Source organism: Oncorhynchus mykiss, chromosome 11 (genome assembly GCF_013265735.2).
Source record: "Oncorhynchus mykiss isolate Arlee chromosome 11, USDA_OmykA_1.1, whole genome shotgun sequence".
NCBI lineage: Eukaryota > Metazoa > Chordata > Actinopteri > Salmoniformes > Salmonidae > Oncorhynchus > Oncorhynchus mykiss.
In genome coordinates this window covers 71,445,586-71,467,140 of record NC_048575.1, presented here as the reverse complement: position 1 = coordinate 71,467,140, position 21,555 = coordinate 71,445,586, and the positions used below count along the sequence as shown (strand labels likewise).

At 43.8% G+C, this 21,555-nt stretch overlaps 1 protein-coding gene and 1 long non-coding RNA gene across 7 annotated transcripts; both read left to right on the top strand.

The window, feature by feature from the left end:
- Positions 1-998: 998 nt before the first annotated feature.
- Positions 999-7,805, top strand: ubox5 (U-box domain containing 5). Of its 4 annotated transcripts, none has more exons than XM_021622095.2 (7): positions 999-1,198; positions 2,772-2,835; positions 4,148-4,249; positions 4,377-5,110; positions 5,259-6,034; positions 6,178-6,399; positions 7,111-7,805. In XM_021622095.2, exons 2-7 carry the CDS (start codon positions 2,782-2,784, stop codon positions 7,320-7,322), a joined length of 2,100 nt encoding a protein of 699 aa, XP_021477770.1. In that variant the 5' UTR covers positions 999-1,198; positions 2,772-2,781; the 3' UTR covers positions 7,323-7,805. The 4 variants fall into 4 exon arrangements, with proteins under 4 accessions (XP_021477770.1, XP_021477768.1, XP_021477767.1 ...); XM_021622093.2 differs by having other exon boundaries at positions 1,003-1,198; positions 2,769-2,835; positions 7,051-7,805; XM_021622092.2 differs by having other exon boundaries at positions 1,004-1,198; positions 7,051-7,805.
- A 6,444-nt stretch (positions 7,806-14,249) lies between these two features.
- On the top strand, positions 14,250-21,394 carry LOC110536347. Of its 3 annotated transcripts, none has more exons than XR_002475411.2 (4): positions 14,250-14,390; positions 14,513-14,647; positions 20,766-20,860; positions 21,052-21,394. It is a non-coding gene; the product is annotated as an uncharacterized LOC110536347 (long non-coding RNA). The 3 variants fall into 3 exon arrangements; XR_002475410.2 differs by having other exon boundaries at positions 14,513-14,759; XR_005034736.1 differs by having other exon boundaries at positions 14,251-14,395.
- Positions 21,395-21,555: the final 161 nt, after the last annotated feature.

Below are 21,555 nucleotides of genomic sequence, written 5' to 3'. Positions count from 1 at the left end.
TTGCTCCACCTCCACACTTAACGCTACCACAGAAAGCATTCCTTTCAATGGTGCAAGAAACAGATCTTGACCCAAGTTGCGTGACATGGAGCGCCCGCTACCTCTGATCAGAAGAAACACAAACAAATATTACAAGTCCACTGCAGGTTACCTATTTACTGATTCAACTGCACCCAACTCCTTTTCCACCCACCCTGAAACCACAAATGGATCCGCCAAAAGGCTAGGATCCACTTTCTCCAAAAATGTCACTCCTACTGGATCAGAATCTTCTTTATCATGTCCATCAATGCCATGTTCAGGCCTCCAAGCTTTTCACCACACCTTCCACCTCATTTAAATCGTCCTCATTCCCTTCCAGAACTCAGGCTGGCGCACGGCTCACTCTGTTTGCGCTTGAACCAATCTTATTCGACACTGCATCTACATTTTTATCACCATCTTCCTCAAATTCAAATCAACCTCTTCTTACTAATTTTCCCCCTCCATTCCTCCTCAGAAATCCCGATATTCCTCTTCTCCCAACTTTGCTTGCGGCCCAATGACATCCTGGCTTAACTACATCTCTGTCTTTCTCCCTGTGGCATTAGTCCTAGATCTGAACTCTCACTCCTGTTCCAGTTGCCTCGCTGTCTTTCTGACACGATCAGCAGATACTACTGTACTGGAGCGGCTCTGTCCCCTGCCTACGTACTGGAGTCATAGCTTAAAATGTACCAATAGAAGTATAAAGAGAGGTTCCTGCAGATGCATGAATCCCCACATGCAGGAACGCCCAGAATTGCGGGCTGCAGTTGCACCCTGCTTAATAAATCTGCCAAGGCACTGCTGCTTTTCTGATTTAATCTTCTGTTGCCACATGGAAACGATTAACCATTTACAATGTAGGAAAATACTTTCATTCATTGCAGAAAAGCTGAAGGAACAGATTTTACATTGTAGGCCTACATGTTTTCGGCATCATAGTGCTAGAGACGATTTTTGAGAACGCAGCAGGGGATCTCGGTCACATCATACAGGCAATCGCGAAAATAGTTGACGCCGTAATATGTCCCTTCTCTCTTTCCTTCCATTAGCTAGCCAGTGTTTTGGCTAAATGTAAAGTGGTCCAACCAGAGAAAAGTTCCAGTGATTGCATCGTTTGAATTTCTTTCAGACAGTTCGTGTGAGCTGGTCTACAAGAACATTAGGAAACACGGTGAGCTCCGTTAGCGTACTGGCCAACTTTCTTAAAGAAATTAGACTGGGTTCAGTAAACAAAAACTAGCTAGCGTCAGTTAGCAAGCAATGAAGCAATTAGCCATGCTATATTACCCAGTCGTCGGGTCTCGGATAGGAAGTAACCAATGAAGTACTAGCTACCGCTAGCTAGCTAGCTTTAGAGATGAGAGGGCCAAAATAAGGTACAGAATACTGTCAGCAGTTTGTGTGTGGAATAAAACATGGTAACTACTGTGTACGAAGGCTAACGCGTTACCTATGGCTCTGTGTAACGTAAGCTAGCTATATGCTAACTAATCTGTGTGGTGGAGGAATAGCTAGGCTAACTGAACATGACTAGATTGCACTCCAGATAGCTACTTTAGTCTACTGAATACAATCGTATTGTGTGTATATATGTATATATATATATATATATATATATATATATATATATATATATATATATTGCTTTCTCGACTGAAAGCCATGACATTTGTCTTTGTGTTCTATTATAATGTAGTGTGTCATCCTTTGGATTGCTGGGATGTAATGTTAACGCCGTCGTTAGTCATCCATAGTAACGTTAGTACGGCGGGGTCAACTAACGTTATGGTACCATCACACATTGCTTCCCATGAGATTGTTTTCTTGTCTTGAGTCAAGTAATTGCGTGAGTTTTTTGGGGACGTTGGGCTGTATTGTTGACTCCCTTGCCCAATGTCTCAAAAGACTACCGAAGTAGCCCCTGACGCTAACTATTATTGTGATGTGAGACTAAATCAAATTCACCCGTTATAAAGCAAGGTCAACTGACAGCTCACAGTGAAGAGAGGTCAAGTGTTATTGCAATTCTGAAAAGAAGCAATGTCGTTCAGCCTGTCGGGGTGGGTATAATTTGTGGAACATTCCAACAGGAATCTGTTACAGAAACTTCGTAAAGTACAAGGTTGCCAACAAACAACGCATACAAAGTAGCATGATCAATTCACCTAGCCAACTAGCTGCCGAATAGGCATCAACTCACCACGTAGCTTATTCTTAATGTTTGTCCATAGGCTACCAGAGTGCGGACAGACATTTTTCAGAGAAACGTGGTGAGTGAAAAACCTAATGAAATAGCCCACTCCCTCTTATTCTGCTGCTAAACAACTTTGTATGCGTTGTTTGTTGGCAACCTTGTTGTTTACGACGTTTTTGGAACCGATTCATGTTGGAACGTTCCACAAATTATACCCAGGATTGCCTGTATAGAACTTTGTCATGTGAATGATTCACAACACCCTGATCTTATTATTCCCATTGTCAGTGTATTTGCTGTGTGTATATATGTATTTATTGTTTTAATGCTGCACAAGCATTGTCCTTAGCGGATAATAAAGATCTAGGCTATTGAATTTAATAGATTATGAATAATCTCTGTCATACATCCACACGTGATTGGTAGGGTTCATAACAGAGTTCACAGCAAAGAAGCTCTAGCTGTCTGAATGACTTGACTATTCCACAGCATGAGTAGGATGTCCAGTGTAGAAGTTGAAAACATTGATTTTAGTTTCTTATTTCAGCAGGTGTGAGACCATGGTGGTGAATCTCTGCCTACCACATTTCAAGACCACCATCCAGTGTGACAAGGTACAAAACAATTTGAGTTTTATGGACTGGAGAAGCCAAAACGCCACTTGAAGTTCAGTACCTTGTTGTCAAGTCAAAACGGTCATCACCCATAATGCTTGCACTGCGGTGACAAACCCAGGATATGGCTCCAAAAGCGTACGCACTGAACTTCAAGTCGAGGTTTGGCAAGGACCAGAGCTGACATTATCCCCCATGTCCCTCCATAGATTGTTGACTAACGTTGGTTCGATGTGTAACAATCTGAACAAATGGTTATATTCCTAGTCAAAGCAAATGGGAGAAAATGCTTCGAAATTAACATCTAAAATAAGCATTCTTATTGGAAAATGTAGATACTCTTTCCTCCTCCTCTTCTCCATACTCTACCACTTCTTCATCTTCTCCATACTCTACCTCTTCTCCATACTCTACCTCTTCTCCATACTCTACCTCTTCTTCCTCTTCTCCATACTTGTCCTCTTCTCCATACTCGTCCTCTTCTCCATACTCGTCCTCTTCTCCATACTCGTCCTCTTCTCCATACTCGTCCTCTTCTCCATACTCGTCCTCTTCTCCATACTCGTCCTCTTCTTCCGCTTCTCCATACTCGTCCTCTTCTCCATACTCGTCCTCTTCTCCATACTTGTCCTTTTCTCCATACTCTTCCTCCTCCGGAGTACAACACAAAGCCAATCTTCCCTTTGTCTCGTCACACCCCCCCCCCCCCCCTGTCCTTCTCACCTACTGTGGTAATTTTCTGTCCTCTGGGTTTTATGGAGAGGGGGAGGAGAAAGGGTGAGAGATGTGCTTGAATGAGAAGAGGAGGAAAGGGTTGAAGGATGGAGTTGGCAGAGGAGAAGGAGAGGAGCAAGATGCTGTGTGGGAGGTTGAATCACAGATGACCTTACTATGTTCCGGTCTTTATATTATGGGTTGTCTGATACTCACTTCGCTAGGTGTTATTCTTCTTCTGGGAATAAGTCTTCCACTTTTTCACCCTCTTTACCTCTCCCCTCTTTCCTTTCACTCTCCAACTCTTTGCTCTTTCCGTTGCCTCTTTCTTCACTCCTCCCCCTCATCACTTCACTGCTTTTAAATGTATGTAGTTCTGTTCTTGAGCTATTCTTGTCTATTAATGTTCTGCATTCATGTCATGTTTAATGTTTTGTGTGGAACCCAGGAAGAGTAGCTGCAGCTTTCGCAACAGCTAATGGGGATCCTAATAAAATACCAAATACTTCTTCCTCAACCCTACCTCCCTCTCCTCCAATTCCTTCCCTCTCACGTTCCTCACTCTGCCCCTATTCTTTTCCCTCCCTCCCTCATCTAGCTATGTGCAGATGGGTACGACGTCACCAACCTCCTATCGGCCGACCCAGCAGTCCGGAGGCGGGGTTTTAAGCTGGAGTACTTCCTGCGGCCGCCTGTTCAGGTGAGCCTACGCTCTAGAATATTTAGAGATGTGTATTATGACATCACTGTCCTATTCTTCTTCATCTCTTTCTAGAGAAGTGGTCATGGTGGGTATATCTGTCTAATCTTCCTTTGTCTGACTCTAGGTGACACTGCAGTTTGGCTTCCAGGTGGAAGTGTGTCGGGTGGATGTGGAGCTGTGGCCCTGGGGCATGGACCGAGGACAGGCCTGCAAGAGGCTGGAGATCAGCACCAGCTCTGACCCCCCACTCCCCCACAATCACAGCTTAGAGCAGGGCCAAACCCAGGCCCAGCAAGGCCAAGAGAAGGGCCAGCAATGGGACCAAGCCAAGGCCCAGTTCAAAGGCCACCAATGGAGCCTCCAGGCCCAACAATATAGTCTACAAGGCCAGGAGAAGAGCCAGCAATGGACCCAACGTGGCCAAACGCACAGCCACACAGACACCAGCCAGGGGGCTTTTCACCTGGTGGGACGATGTGAACTAACAGAAGAGACCCACGTCAGTTTCTCCCATCCCTGTTTCCGCCCGCGCCCTCCCTTCCCCTCCCTGCCCCCGGCACCCCGTGAGGGGTGTAGACAAGAGGAGCTGTGGAGCAGGGGCCCGCTCTCACTAGGCTCTGTGAAGCAGCTCCGTGTGACAGTGCCGTACGGTGCAGGTGCCTCCGCGATGGGGCTCAAGGCACTGGCAGTGTGGGGGCTGCCTTCTCGCTGCTGCCCTCCGGACGAGGTGGAGAGGGTGAGGATAACGCATGAGAACGCTAGCCTGAGACCAGTGCCACGGCTCAGCCACTTGGCATCAGCTCAGCCTTCACCTGTCAATCAACCACCGGCACTGTCACAGACGACAACAGCAACTAGGTACAATGTGTATAAAACAATGACTGTTTTCAACACAATGCATGAGGCAGATGAATTGCAACTCTTTTCACAAAGCCAAAGGCAAAACCGTCATCTGTGGGAGGATATTAATGTATTTTTCTCCTCTTTTCTATTCTCTGACCCCCAGCCTCCTGCAAGTACCTGAGGAGTTCCTGGACCCGCTGACCCAGGAAGTGATGTTGTTGCCCATGCTGCTGCCCAGTGGAGTGTCTGTTGACAGCTCTACTCTGGAGGAGTACCAGAGGAGGGAGGCTACCTGGGGTCGCGTCCCCAATGACCCCTTCACCGGTGTCCCCTTCGTCCCGGAGTCACAGGCCCTCCCCAACCCCCACCTGAAGAGCCGCATCGACCGCTTCTTGCTCCAGACAGGGTTAGAGGTCAGGGATGGAGCGGTTGGGAGGCAGGGCCATGGGGAGAGTCCGCAGCCCTCCAGACTCATACCTCCACAGAGGACTGGAGAGAGTAGGGACTCTGCTGTCACCACTGCTGCTGCTGTAGAGTCAGCAAACCACCAGGGGACACTTAGCCGAAACAGTGGGACTCGCACACAGACTACCCAAAAAGGGGCAGAAAGTGTTATTACACAGAGGAGCCAGCTTACGCAGTACAGGGGGACTGGGGCTTTTAACAACAGGGCGAAGAATGGGAATGGGAAGGATCGGTGCGTTGGTAAAGTTGGCCCTAAAGAAGGGGCAGTGGATAGAGTGAGTTCCCAGGAGGGAGGGCCAGACTTGGGGACAAGGAGAAAGCGAGAGCTTGAGGTTTGGGCCACTCTGATCCGTTCTAAGGGAAAGGGTGAGCCCACCGGGCCCAAAGCAGCCTCTGCTAGTGCTGGTCACTCCAAGGAGCTACTTCCTGACTTGAAAAGACCAAGAACAGATGCAAACCCCACTATCTCCTCAGGTGAGTGGTAAATGCGAAAAGCGTGAAAACAAAAACATTGCATTCTGGCGTTTAGTTAAAAGGCCTTTGTTTAGGGTTGGCTGTATCAAGTGTTTGAATGTGTGTCACTTACGAGTGGTTTTGTGTTATTCCTCTTGTTCCAGCCACAGTTCCTAGCAGTAGCTCCCATGAGCAGCGCTTGTCTGCCAGTCTAGACTATGAACAGCGTTTGTCTACCAGTCTAGACCAAGAACAGCGTTTGTCTGCCAGTCTAGACCAGGCCCTTCTCTCAGCCCTGCAGGGTCGACCCTCCTTTACCTCCTACCCCTCCCAAACCCCCCAGCTCCAGCACAAACACACAGACACACCTGCTGACACCCCAACAGGTAGGAACAGCCTCTAGCGGCTCTGTTTGAATTTGGCTAAAATGTACCCTTCCTTGGATTATGAATGCATGACGGGGAAATTCATTGGTTGAACAAGTTAGACGGTCAAGTAGTGCGGCGTTGCCTAGGTATCCGGGAGAAAAACATTTTGTCAGAGGCGGTCCAAGGACTTTCAGCCTCATTACACTGTACCAACTATTTTCTAGTCGTTATTATGTTCACCTACAGTACAATAAGAATTTGGTGGGTGATTATTTGTCCTGTTTCACTCATGCACAAGTGTTTGTTAATACGCATGTGTGAATTGGAAATGTGTTTTTTGCATAGCCCACTCTCCCTGAGACAGCCTCAGAGAGTGGGGTCACGGCCAGGGTCTGCCATTACCAACAGTGACCCCAGGTTTGCAGAGATAGGTTAACATCTGTCTTTATACTTCATCCTCCTCGACTCGCCATACAAACTTCCTTCCCATTGCTGTAATTAATGTAGTTTGTTGATAGAGCCTTTTCTAAAATAGTGTTTGTTGTTGGAGTATTAAGTGGTCAGTCAGGGAGTATAAAATACAAACTGTGAACAGACTCATTCAAGGTGTACATACTGCTCAATACATGCATTCTCTTTCTCTCCTTCATCCTCTTTCTCACCCTCTAGCTTTTCCTATTTCTCTCTTTCCCCCTCTTCTCTCCCCACTTCCCTTTCTCTCTCTCCCAGGTGAGAACAGGTGTGGTTCCTGTTCCTGCTCTCTATCAGTCTACTCGACCTCTCCATCAGCATATCGCCTGCCCTGTGGTCACTTCCTGTGCCGCCCCTGCCTACACAGGAAGTCCCGCCCACTTGTCACTACAGCAATGCCCAATCACATCCTCTGTCCCACCTGCCATAGCCCTGCCGCTTCCAGTGACATCACACACGTGCATCACTGAACAGAAAAATTTGTGTCGCATTAACCACTGAACGGGCTATGGCGGCAGGTAACCTAGCAGTTAAGAGTGTTGGGCCAGTAACTGAAAGGTTGCTGGTTCAAATCCCTGAGTCGACTAGGTGAAAAATCTGTCTGTACCCTTGAGCAAGGCACTTAAACCTAATTGCTTCTGTAAGTTGCTCTGGATAAGAGCGTCGGCTAAATGACTAAAATGTAAACGAACTGAACAACCCTACTGCAACTCACTGAAAATTTGTGTGCTCTCAACCACCAATGGATACGCAGTCACCCACTCACTCTGCCTGTGCTCTTCACTGCACATGTGAGCAGCAGAATAGTGGTGGACATTGGAGGAAACACAGATTACAATGGGACTCTTTCTTGTCCATTGGGCCTTGATGAACAATGACTTAAAATCCCTCCCTGCCTCTCTACCCCTGTCCCCAACAGAACTCATTAAAACGTTTACAGACATCTTCTGAAATGTGTGTTTCAGTTTGTATTATTCACTATGGTGATGTGGGTTCTACTTATACCCACCCAACTGTCATAACTTTAGAACCTTCCCTTTGCTTGGTCGGGGAGTGTTTGTTTCTGCTTTTCCAACTTGTCTTGCTAAACCAAGGCTAGAGTGTAGCGTCAGTGCGTCACAGCTGCCATTGTAGATCTGTACAGAGAGGAATAGAAAAGTGTGTTCAGTCACAAAGAATGGTTAGGAGAGAAAAGAAGTGTTGGGCCAGGCTGCTGTCTCATTGAGAAGTGGACAGTACAGAACAAACCTACCTTTGCTCCCCCTCTTCCTACTTTCCCCTTGTTTTCCCTCGTCTCAACTTAATTGTCCCAGAGGGGAAATATATTTTGCAGCAATACTCTTTAAACATGGACATAAATACGTTCATTGACGATTGACAGGGACTTCATACATACAGTGCCTCATGAGTGGACATACCCCTTGCACAGTCTTCACATTTTGCTGCCTTAAAATGACATCTAAAAAGGGATTACATTAGATTTCTTTCCTACAGAACTACACAACCTACTCCCCATATTCAAAATGAGAAAGTTAAAACATGTTATAAATTTATATTAAAACCGAAGATGTCTTGATTACATATGTCTTCACACCCCATAGTTAATACTTGGTGGGAACACCTTTGGCAGACATTACAGCAGCTGTGAATCATTTTTAATATTATTCTTCCAACTCTTCACAACTCTTAGGGCAACATATGTCCATTTGTTCTGGTCAGAATTGCTCAAGGTTGGTACATTTGGTTGGGGATCATTGATGGATGCAATATTCAAACCTTGTCTCTAATTTTCAAGCAAATTTAAGTGAGGATAGACTAAGACCACTCAACTCAACACCTCAAGGAAAGCCATTTTGGTGTGTCTTTGGTATAAAAATGTTAATGTCTTGCTGAAAAATAAAACTATCCCAGGGTTAGGTTTTCAGAAGACTCAGGTGTTTTTTTTAAAACTTTTTACCTGGGCTTTGCTCCTTTCACATTTATTTTGATCCTGACAAACTCCCCAGTCCCTGCCGATGACAAGCATACCCATAACATGATGCTTCTACCACAATACTTAAATACAGAGGGTTTCACTGTGTTGTATTGGATATGACCAAAACCTGTAGTTTTTAATTTAGGCCATACTGTTAATGTCTTTACTTAAGTAAAAATATTTTAAAGTACTACTTAAGTAGTTTTGTTTGGTATCTGTACTTTATTATTTATATTTTTGACTACCTAAAGAAAATGCCCTTTTTTTTTTGTACATTTTCCCTGACACCCAAAAGTACTTGTGCATTTCAAATGCTTAGCAAGACAGGACAATTGTCCAATTCACACACTTATCAATTTTCTATTAAGGTATCTTTACTCAAGTATAACAATACTTTTTCACCACTGAGTATTACTTAATGTTCTTGTTGCCAACTGAATGGATGAATTTAGTGTGTTTAACAGGCTTCCTTTCCCTTTGTTATTCAGGCCAGTAATGTAGAGTGGTGGCAGCATCAACTTATGGTCATAGCCATATGTGGGTGGGTGGCTTAGGAGTATTTTTGTCCACTCATACAGGAGTAATAAATCCCTACTTGAAGGAGTAATCTAATTTAGTGGATTTGTTTTATTTTCTATCCTGGGAGCACCCTCAGCACTCCTAGCACCCATGAATATGGGTATGTTTGTCACCAGCAGGGCCTGGGAGTTTGTAAAAATGGTAATAAATATGAAAGGCGCAAAGTCCAGGTAAAAAGTTTGAGGCAGGTTTTCCCTCTGTCTTCTGAAAATCCTTAAATCTGCTTAAAAAACTCAGACAATGTTTGAATATTGCTGTCCATGAACGATTCTCAACCAAATTTACTGAGCTTGAACAATTGACAAAAACAATGGATATACTGTGCATTTGGAAAGTATTCAGACCCTTTGACTTTTTCCAGTTTGTTACGTTCCAGCCTTATTCTAAAATGCATTAAATCGTTTTTTTCCCACTCAATCTACACACAATAACCCATAATGACAAAGCAAAAATCAGATTTTGAAATGTTGGCAAATTTATTAAAATATCACATTTACATAAGTATTCAAACGCTTTACTAAGTACTTTGTTGAAGCACCTTTGGCAGCGATTACAACCTCAAGTCTTCTTGGGTATGACGCTACAAGCTTGGCACACCTGTATTTGGGGAGTTTCTCCCATTTTTCTCTGCAGATCCTCTCAAGCTCTGTCAGGTTGGATGGGGAGCGTCGCTGCACAGCTATTTTCAGGTCTCTCCAGAGATGTTCGATCGGGTTCGAGTCTGGGCTCTGGCTGGACCACTCAAGGTAATTGACTTGTCCCAAAACCACTCCTGCGTTATCTTGGCTGTTTGCATAGAGTCATTGTCCTGTTGGAAGGTGAACCTTCGCCCCGGTCTGAGGTCCTGAGCGCTCTGGAGCAAGATTTCATCAAGGATCACTCTACTTTGCTCCGTCATCTTTCCCTCAATCCTGACTAGTCTCCCTGCTGTTGAAAAACATCCCCACAGCATGATGCTGCGACCACCATGCTTCACCCTAGGGATGGAGCCAGGTTTTCTCCAGACGTGACGCTTGGCCTTCAGGCCAAAGAGTTCAATCTTGGTTTCATCAGACCAGAGAATCTTGTTTCTCATGGTCTGAGAGTCCTTTAGGTGTCTTGGCAAACTCCAATCGGGCTGTCATGTGCCTTTTACTGAAGAGTGGCTTCCATCTGGCCACTACCATAAAGACCTGATTGGTGGAGTGCTGCAGAGATGGTTGTCCTTCTGGAAGGTTCTATCTCCACAGAGGAACTCTGGAGATCTGTCGAAGTGACCATCGGGTCACTCTCCCAATTGCTCAGTTTGGCTGGCAGCCAGCTCTAGGAGGAGTCTTGATGGTTGCAAACTAATTCAATATAAGAATGATGGAGACCACTGTTCTTGGGGACCTTAAATGCAGCAAACAATTTTTGATACCCTTCCCTAGATCTGTGCCCTGGCACAATCCTGTCTTGGAGCTCTATGGACAATTCCTTCGATTTGATGGCTTGGTTTTTGATCTGACATGCAATGTCAACTGTGGGACCTTTATATCGACAACTGTGTGCCTTTCCAAATCATGTCCAATCAATTTAATTTACCACAGGTGGACTCCAAGTTGTAGAAACATCAAGGATGATCAATGGAAACAGGATGCACCTGAGCTCAATTTTGAGTCTCATAGCAAAGGGTCTGAATACTTAATTTATTACACTTTTTTTTCTTAAATCTAATTTCTAACAACCTGTTTTTGCTTTGTCATTATGGGGTATTGTGTGTAGATTGATGAGGAAATGTTTTTATTTAATCGATTTTAGGATACGCTGTAATGTAACACAGTGGAAAAAGTCAAGGGGTCTGAATACTTTCAGAATGCACTGTATGTTACTGTAAGAGTTGTGCAAGGTTGGTGGAATCAGTCATTCACAGCTATAATGGCTTAAAAGGTACTTCCACCAAGTATTAAGTCAGGGGTGTGAAGACATTTGCATTCAATGTCTACTCATTTTGTATTTCTTAGTAATTGGCAAAATGTTGTATAATTTTTCTATCACTTTGAAAATGTGGAGTACATTGTGTAGATCGATGGGTAAAAAATATAATTCAATTTTTATATTTAATTTTAAGGCAGCAAAATGTCAAGACTGCAGTGGGAGTGTAGACTTCAACTAGCGACGGTAGGAGATCGACAGGGAATTCATAGGTGAATAAATGTAGCTATATACTTCTTCCTTGCCTCCTCTATTCATCCTCTCACACATGCCATTACGGGGACCCTTTGAGTTGTTTGCTGAAGGCTGAAACACTTCCAACCTTTTAGGCAAGAGAAGAAAGAGTGAGAGGTGTAGAAAGAGGGAGAGTGAACAGAGTGCTCCTTCAGCTGATGTGTCATTGTGAGGAAACAAATGGCAGAACCATGTGCTGAACTGAACTGACCATTGGAGGCCTGTACAACATGAACATCTCTCTGCTCCCTCTCTTCCTGTCTTCCATCTCAACTGACAGCAGGAGGCCAGTACAACATGGAACTACTCTACACCCAGTGGTGATTTTAGCATGTAAATCTTGATGGGGCAAAGAAAAAAAATGTGGGATGCATGTCAGCCAAGCAGCAACACAACACTAAACAATACATTAATTGTACTATAATGGTGACAAACGGTGCCCACAAACTGTTAGGGCCTACATAAAGCTGTCCCAACACCTTACCACTGCTACACCTGGCTATCAGCGGAGCCTTATCTGGTAGCGAAACAGTTCATTCAGCCTCATTTACTGCCTTTAAAAAAACTTAGCTGATATGGCCGACTTGCTTAAGCAAATGTGGTTTCTACTAACAATTGAGATGTACAAACAGCGGATACGAGGCAATGGGTAACGATGCTTCGTGGGTGGCTGTTGTCTGTGTGCAGAGGGTCCCTGGTTCGGGGACGGATGAAAGCTATACTGTTGCATTGAGGCTGTGGACCCGGATCACTGGTTGCTGCGGAAAAGGAGGAGGTCAAAAGGGGGGTGAGTGTAACCGATGTGAAATGGCTAACTAGTTAGCGGTAACTAGTTAACTAGTTAATAGTGTTTCAATCAGTGACGTCACTCGCTCTGAGACCTTGAAGTAGTTCTGTTGCTCTGCTAGGGCCGCCGCTTTTGTTGCGCGATGGGTAACGATGCTTCGTGGGTGGCTGTTGTCTGTGTGCAGAGGGTCCCTGGTTCGGCGAGAAGAGGGACAGAAGCTAATACTGTTGCATTTGTAAGCAGCTTTATTAACTTAATTACTTTCTTTTCTTTTTTTACATGGTTTGCAAACTGATATGTGACATGTATTAATGCCAAAATAACAAGCAAAACAGGCAAGACCCCCCCCCCCCAAAAAAAATATATATATATATGTACACGCCTGTTCAAAAGTTTAGGGTCACTTAAAAATGTCCTTGTTTTTGAAAGAAAACCAACCCCCCCCCCCCCCCCCCACATATTAAAATAACATCAAATTGATCAGAAATACAATGTAGACATTGTTAATGTTGTAAATGTATCTATTGTAGCTGGAAACGGCTGATTTTTAATGGAATATCTACATAGGCGTAGAGGCCCATTATCAGCAACCATCACTCCTGTGTTCCAATGGCACGTTGTGTTAGCTAATCAAAATGTATAATTTTAAAAGGCTAATTGATCATTAGAAAACCCTTTTGCAATTATGTTAGCACAGCTGAAAACTGTTGTTCTAATTAAAGAAGCAATACAACTGGCCTTCTTTAGACTAGTTGAGTATCTGAATCATCAGAATTTGTGGGTTCGATTACAGGCTCAAAATGGCCAGAAACAAATAACTTTCTTCTGAAACTCGTCAGGCTATTCTTGTTCTGAGAAATGAAGGCTATTCCATGTGAGAAATTGCCAAGAAACTGAAGATCTCGTACAACGCTGTGTACTACTCCCTTCACAGAACAGTGCAAACGGTCTCTAACCAGAATAGAAAGTGGAGTGGGAGGCCCTGGTGCACAACTGAGCAAGAGGACAAGTACATTAGTGTCTAGTTTGAGAAATAGAGCCTCACAAGACCGCAACTGGCAGCTTCATTAAATAGTACCCGCAAAACACCAGTCTCAATGTCAACAGTGAAGAGGCAGTTTATGGATGCTGGCCTTCTAGGCAGAGTTGCAAAGAAAAAGCCATATCTCAGACTGGCCAATAAAAATAAAAGATTAAGATGGGCAAAAGAACACAGACACTGGACAGAGGAACTCAGCCTAAAAGGCCAGCATCCCGGAGTCGCCTCTTCACTGTTCACGTTGAGACTGAAGTAGAAGACATGATGACTACAGGTGTTCCTTTTCTGGCCAATCGCAATGCCACATTCCATGCTTCAGCTGTGCGTTGAAAGGAAGACTGGTTGGCGATGTCTATTATTTTTTTCTTTTTTACAGAGTAGCTAGGTTAGCCTAACATATTTTGTTCCATAAAGGTTTTAGACCATTGTGTTTGAAATGTAGGCTAGAACGGGTTCGAGAATAGTGGGAAGATGAATCTGAGTGGGCTGGTAGCTGTTCTTGAACCATTGAAAATGACCTGGTGCGCATGCACGCATCCAAAGTGTCAAGATATTCAGAGAATATGTATTTGTTGTTTGTTATTTCATAACTAAGAAAAACATACATGTTGTTTTTCTCAAGCAATTTACAATTGTTGTTTATCTAAAGGCTATGCTGTGTTATGTTAACAATGACAACTATTTAATAAATCATAATTATGTTAACAATAATTACGGAATGAAATGTAGATTTTTTGGGGGGGACTCATCTGTGCTTCCAGTACTGCTTAAAACACACATACTGTCTTCAAAAATTGACATTTTTAAAACTATTTTAGTGTATTATTTTATATAGCTGTGGGGAAGGGCGGAGCTCCCTAGAGACGGCACGCTGTCTGGAGGATAACTTCCTGCCCACCCCCTGCTAGGTGGGAGACCCTGTGGATCTGAAGTAGAACGCTGTGCCGCAACCGGAGTCTGCTGTGACTCAGGTACGGTAGGTGTCAATGTGTATTTCGGTCTAGTGTGTTTCATCGGTTTGTGTGCTTACCCATAAAGGCTATATGTTTATATATATTTCTAATCCATATCATTACATGTCTGTTGTTGACAGAGAGCTGTGTTCTAGACTCACACTGTTTTGGGGAGAGTCCGTACCACTCTCCTGCGGACCACAGCTCCAGAGCCACAAGAAACTCACCGGAGGAACTGCTGATGCATCTACTACACTTTGCCACCAGGGGGCAGGGTGAATACTAACAATCTCACTCTAGACTCGCTCACATTTGAATGATTCCAAATCAACACTTACTAACTAGCCTTTCACACTTCTTCAAGATTGGACATGTATCAGCTATATGGTAATTGTTCCACCTTGCCAACTGATGGAGATTTCGCTATATTGTTGACCACTACTATCAAAGCGTTTTACATCATCTATACAATGTACCTAGCTCTAGCTGTATGGCCAGGGGTCATTTAGAATTGGGAAAAATGCTTAAACCACTGACAGAAATAACAAAAGGAGAAAAAGGATACAAGTTATGAACTGTGAAGAAGGCATTGTTTTTCCACACAAGGATGTATATACAGATAGATACAGTAGACCTACATATTGAATTATTCAATTCTACAAGACATTTTATTTCATAATGCCTCAATAGTTATAGGTATTGTACACACCACCGACCAACTGGTCGGTTGTGTTTTCTACCCAGTTCCAAGACAGGTTTTGGTACTTTTTAAGAGTAATTAGACCTGTCACATAACTTTGGTGAAAGGTGTTTTATTTCCTCCCCTCTAACATTCTGGTGTGTGTGTGTGTTATAATGACACCAGGAGCCAAAGTCACATTCAATACCTGGATGGTTAATTATACAGTGTATTGATGGTTAAATAATAACTGGTCTGAGGTTTGAGAAGACCAGTATGTGATATTGCGATAAGAAAATAGCAAGTTACCTTGTGGTGAGCGAGAGTGAAAAGGTGTGGAACATATGCAAGTCAATAGTAGTTCGAGCAACTAGCTCTCACAGTCTCACTTCAGAATTAGACATTCATACACATTTTTAAGTTGTTGCAAATATCAAAAGTGTTTAAGGTTACGTTTAGGCATTAACTCTGAATGGTTAAGGTAAGAGTTAAGGTTTGTGATAGGTTTTAAAACAAAAATCTCAAAAACAACTTTCCAGCACTGGATTCAAACTTAGGCTACAACCTTTGGAATCAGAGGCAGATGCTTACAGGAACCGACTTTAAGGTAACAGTGCTCACTGTTGCTCCTAGTGGCCGGTTTCAAAGTAATCTCCCGGCATCCTCAGACATGGGAGGACGTGGAATACTGGGTGTGTTTGTAAATTCATTCTGGAGTGCCACCGAGTGCTCTGGGCGTTAGTGAATTAAGAGCGTTGTCAGATTGTTAGTTCCTAAATTCAGAGTTTCGCTCTAGGAGTGTTCAGAGCGCACACTGGACACTCTGGACGAGAAGTAGGGTAAATCCGAGCATTCTGACCTCAAGGGCAGTCAAGCACCCAAGCTAACGTTGGTTAACTTGCTAGCTACTTCCAAACACATGAGAGAACACCTCACTCAGACCATTTTACTTGCCCTAGCTGAGCTGGTTAGGCTGTTTTCATGATATCTAGAGTGCTGGTGATTGTAACTGTTCTGCTGGCAACCATTTTATTTGTATTTTTTGCCAATGTTTACTGACGCTGGTCATATTCAACAGGTGTTGAGCGTTCGTAAATTCATCTGCGCTCTGGCACACTCAGACAGAGTGCTCTGAAATCGGAGTAGATGAGTGGTATGATGACGGAGATGGCAGCATCTTGACTAGCTCTTAAGCAACTCTGCAGTATTTGCTTTGTTTATGTACTATTTTTTACGTTATTAGCTCAGGAATTGTTTTGTGTCATTACATACAGCCGGGAAGAACTATTGGATATTAGAGAGGCGGTAACTCACCAGAACTTCCAGTATTACGACCAGGATTACGACTTCCCTAGAGCAGATCCTTTGTTTGCTCTCCCCAAAGCAATGAACTTATTCCAGAGGCTGACCCAAAACAACGCCGGCGGAGAACAGGTACTCCAGGCGATCTTCTGGTTCGATTTAGGAAGCGTGCACACCACCCACTGCTCCCGGTTATTTTACTCGCTAATGTCCAATCTCAAGATAATACAATTTATGAGCTCAAGGCGAGAGTTACTTTTCAGAGAGACACCAGGGATTGTAACATACTCGGCTTCACGGAAACATGGCTCTCTCGAGATATACTGTCTGACTCTGTAAAGCCAGTTGGGTTCTCAGTACATTGCGCCGACAGGAACAAACATCTCTCCGGGAAGCAGAAGTTTGGAGGTATATGTTTTATGATTAACGACTTATGGTGTAACTGTGATAACATACAGGAACTCAAGTCTTTCTGTTCACCCGACCTAGAATATCTCACAATCAAATGCTGACCGTACTACCTACCGAAACAGAAGACCGCCTTGAAGATCGGTCAAGCAGATACCACGATGGCCCTCAAAGAACTTCACTGGACTTTATGCAAACTGGAAACCACATATCCTGAGGTTGCATTTATTGTAGCTGGGGATTTTAACAAAGAAAATTTGATGAAAAGGCTCCCGAAATTCTATCAACATATTGATTGTTATACTCGCGATGCTAAAACCCTTGACCATTGCTATACTACCTTTCAGAATGCATAAGGCCCTCCCCCGCCCTCCATTTAGCAAATCGGACCACGATTCCATCTTGTTCCTCCCCTCCTATAGGCAGAATCTCAAACAGGAAGCACCCGTGGTGAGGACTATTCAACACTGGTCTGACCAATCAGAATAGATGGGAGCATTTGAGCAAAACTGAAAGCGCAAACCACTGCATTTAACCAGGGCAAGAAGACTGGGAATATGGAAGAATACAAACAGTGTAGTTATTCCCTCCGCAAAGCAATCAAGCAGGCTAAACGGTATAGGGACAAAGTTGAGTCCCAGTTCAACAGTTCAGACACGAGACGTATGTGGCAGGGTCTACAGACAATCACGGTTTAAAAACAGAAAACCAGCCACATTGCGCACACCGTCTTATTTCCAAACAAGCTGAACACCTTCTTCACTCGCTTTGACAATAATACAGTGCCACCGACGTGGTCCGCTATCAAGGACTGTGGGCTGTCCTTCTCTGTGGCCGACGTGAGTAAGACGTTTAAGCGTGTTAACCCTCGCAAGGCTGCCGGCCCAGATAGTATCCCTAGCCACGTCCTCAGAGCATGCGCAGACCAGCTGGCTGGTGTGGTCACGGATATATTCAATCTCTTTATCCCAGTCTGTTGTCCCCACATGCTTCAAGATGGCCACCATTGTCCTTAAGAAAGCAAAGGTAATTGAACTAAATGACCATCACCCCGTAGCACTCACCTCTGTCATCATGAAGTGCTTTGAGAGACTAGTCAAGGATCATATTACCTCCACCTTACCTGCCACCCTAGATCCACTTCAATTTGCTTACCGCCCCAATAGATCCATAGACGATGCAATCGCCACCACACTACACACTGCCCTGTTCCATCTGTACAAGAGGCATACCGATGTAAGAATGCTGTTCATTGACTATAACTCAGCATTTAACACCATAGTACCCTCCAAGTTCATCGTAAAGGACGAGGCCCTGGGTTTGAACCCCGCCCTGTGCAACTGGGTCCTGGACTTCCTGACGGGTCATCTCCAGGTGGTGAAGGTAGGAAACAACACGTCTTCAATGATCCTCAACACTGGGGCCCAACAAGGGTGCATGCTCAGCCCACTCCTGTACTCCCTGTTCACCCATGACTGTGTGGCCAAGCACGCCTCCAACTCAATCATCAAGTTTGCAGATGACACAACAGCTTGATTACCAACAACGATGAGACAGCCTACAGGGAGGTGTGGGCTCTGGGAGTGTGGTGCCAGGAAAATAACCTCTCACTCAACGTCAACAAAACTAAGGAGATGATTGTGGACTTCAGGAAACAGCAAAGGGGGCACCCCCCTATCGACATCGATGGGACCGCAGTGGAGAAGGTGGAAAGCTTCAAGTTCCTTGGCATACACATCACGGACAAACTGAAATGGTCCACCCACACAGACAGTGTGGTGAAGAAGGCGCAACAGCGCCTCTCCAATGACGAAATTTGGCTTAACACCTAAAACACTCAAACTTTTACAGATGCACAATTGAGAGCATCCTGTCGGGCTGTATCACCTCCTGGTACGGCAACTGCACCGCCCACAACCGCAAAGCTCTCCAGAGGGTGGTGCGGTCTGCCCAACTCATTACAGGGGAAAAACTTCCCGCCCTCCTGGACACCTACAGTGGGGCAAAAAAGTATTTAGTCAGCCACCAATTGTGCAAGTTCTCCCACTTAAAAAGATGAGAGAGGCCTGTCATTTTCATCATAGGTACACTTCAATTATGACCGACAAAATTATTTAAAAAATCCAGAAAATCACATTGTAGGATTTTTTATGAATTTATTTGCAAATTATGGTGGAAAATAAGTATTTGGTCACCTACAAACAAGCAAGATTTCTGGCTCTCACAGACCTGCAACTTCTTCTTTAAGAGGCTCCTCTGTCCTCCACTCGGGAGATTCAGTGGTCTTGTATGTCTTCCATTTCCTAATAATTGCTCCCACAGTTGATTTATTCAAACCAAGCTGCTTACCTATTGCAGATTCAGTCTTCCCAGCCTGGTGCAGGTCTACAATTTTGATTCTTGTGTCCTTTGACAGCTCTTTGGTCTTGGCCATAGTGGAGTTTGGAGTGTGACTGTTTGAGGTTGTGGACAGGTGTCTTTTATACTAATAATAAGTTCAAATAGGTGCCATTAATACAGGTAACGAGTGGAGGACAGAGGAGCCTCTTAAAGAAGTTGTTACAGGTCTGTGGGAGCCAGAAATCTTACTTGTTTGTAGGTGACCAAATACTTATTTTCCACCATAATTTGCAAATAAATTCATTAAAAATCCTACAGTGTGATTTTCAGAATTTTTTAAAATCAATTTGTCTGTTATAGTTGAAGTGTACATATGATGAAAATTACAAACCTCTCATCTTTTTAAGTGGGAGAACTTGCACAATTGGTGGCTGACTAAATACTTTTTTGCCCCAATGTATAGGGCTATATATCAATCTAGAACAGGATTATATATTTTGGATGCAATTTGAATGGAATTGATGGAGAGAGAAACAGAGAGAGTGCTCTCATATGTGCAGTAATTTAAAACAACAATATTTGAGTGACAGGCTGTTTTAAAAATACAAATCTTTACAATAAAAAAAATGGGACCCCCGAAAGCCAGATGGAGATGGGTAAATTAGAGGTGCATTCGGTCTTTATATTATAGACTATGCTGCAGAAAATGTAGGCCTACCTGTCACAAGAAAAAAAGAGCTGGGCTGTCTGTCCCCACCCTGTGAGTTTACGATTCATCATGTAGAGGCCGTAGAGAAGCCAAATTTAGACATTGCATATAATTAAAGAGTTCAATTTCACGCCATGCTCTTCATACAAATAATTTATTATAATTTACCGGTTTCTCACAGTTATTTATCCCGGGAAAGGGGAGTGGTTTTGGGCGGTAAATCTCGGTAACCGGGTTCCAACCATTCAACCCTAGTGTGTGTGTGTGTGTGTGTATACATGCATGCACGTAAGAGACATTGAAAGAGAGAAAGAGATCAAAATTGGCAGTAACTATAATTGGCAGTTATGTCCCCTAACAGGTATTGCTGAAAGTTGTTTATTTAGTAGCACAGGCAGGCTTATAATTAGTGGATTGTATCTGTTGTGACATGCTGACTTTCAGTTGATATTCAACAACTAGGCTGCCATTCTACGGTCATTCTATAGTCACAGTTTAAAACAACACAGATCACCTGACTTTAAGGAACATTTATGAGTGTAATTCTCGGAAGTACTTCAGCTACCTCCAGTTTTCGACTTAGATTTAAATAGGTTCCAGGTACTCATTCTGGGTGCCGGTACTGTTTATGTTTAGGTGCAGGAGCTCCACAATACTTTGAGCTGATATTCTATAAGAGGAACAGGAGCTCAAGCAGTAGAATATTTGAGGTGTCGGCACTCAGCTCCAATGAGCTCCTGCCCATGTCAAGCACTGGCTACCTCTCCAACTCTTTGTTCTCTGAAAGAACACTACCACATGTACCACTACAACTGTTACTACTACTACTACTACTACTACTACTTTATTACCATGCTTACTGAAGCCACTATTACAACTTCCTCTACTGCAATGACCACTACCATCACTAAGGCCACCATACTGCAACTCTTACAACTGATGGTAAACATTGCAGGTGGCATTCCTAAGTGCTGCGTGAAGACATCTATGGACATTCCCACCAATCTGCTGAGGAGAGGAGAGCAGAGATGCAGTTGAGCAATGGTGTCTGTGAGTTCAACACAATACTGTCTAGAGTACTATCGTTAGAATCATTTAAACTGTCATACTGTACAGGAAGGTGTAGTTATGACATACTAGTATGTCTGATATGATTTACGTTAAAGATTCAGTTATGCTAAAGGCATTCTGCTTCAGACGGTGACCTGAGACAATGATGGTCTTATCCTCCATGTCCACAGACTGCATGTGAAAGGGAAGAAGCTATGTGCCCACCCCAAGATCAAGAGAAAGCTGAAGAGACTCCAGAGGAAGGGGCAGAAAAGGCAGAAGAGGCCTTAGTGCTCTGTGGAGGGAGGGAACTCGTTAATGTGCGGCAGCTTGACTTTTCTGTCATGTATTTTTATACTTTGTACTTGTTTATTATGAAGTGTTCTGGAGGAGTTTTTTAATTGCATTAGTATGTTATGTGTGTTAAGCAGAAATCTGTGGCGCATGTGTGCTTAAAGCTACTTGTAATCCATCAACTAATCAATGTCATTCATGAAATGGTTTCCTATGGAATAAAACGTGTAATATCATCAAGGCTGGTCTGTGATATATGAAACATTCTTGTGTTGTTGATATTCTCATAAGCTGCGAGATATTAAAATGCTATCACTGTGGTCACCAACCCTCATTCTAAAGAGGTATACAGGTTTTTTCCCCAGCCCTGCACAAACACAACGGATTCTGCTACTTGAGGT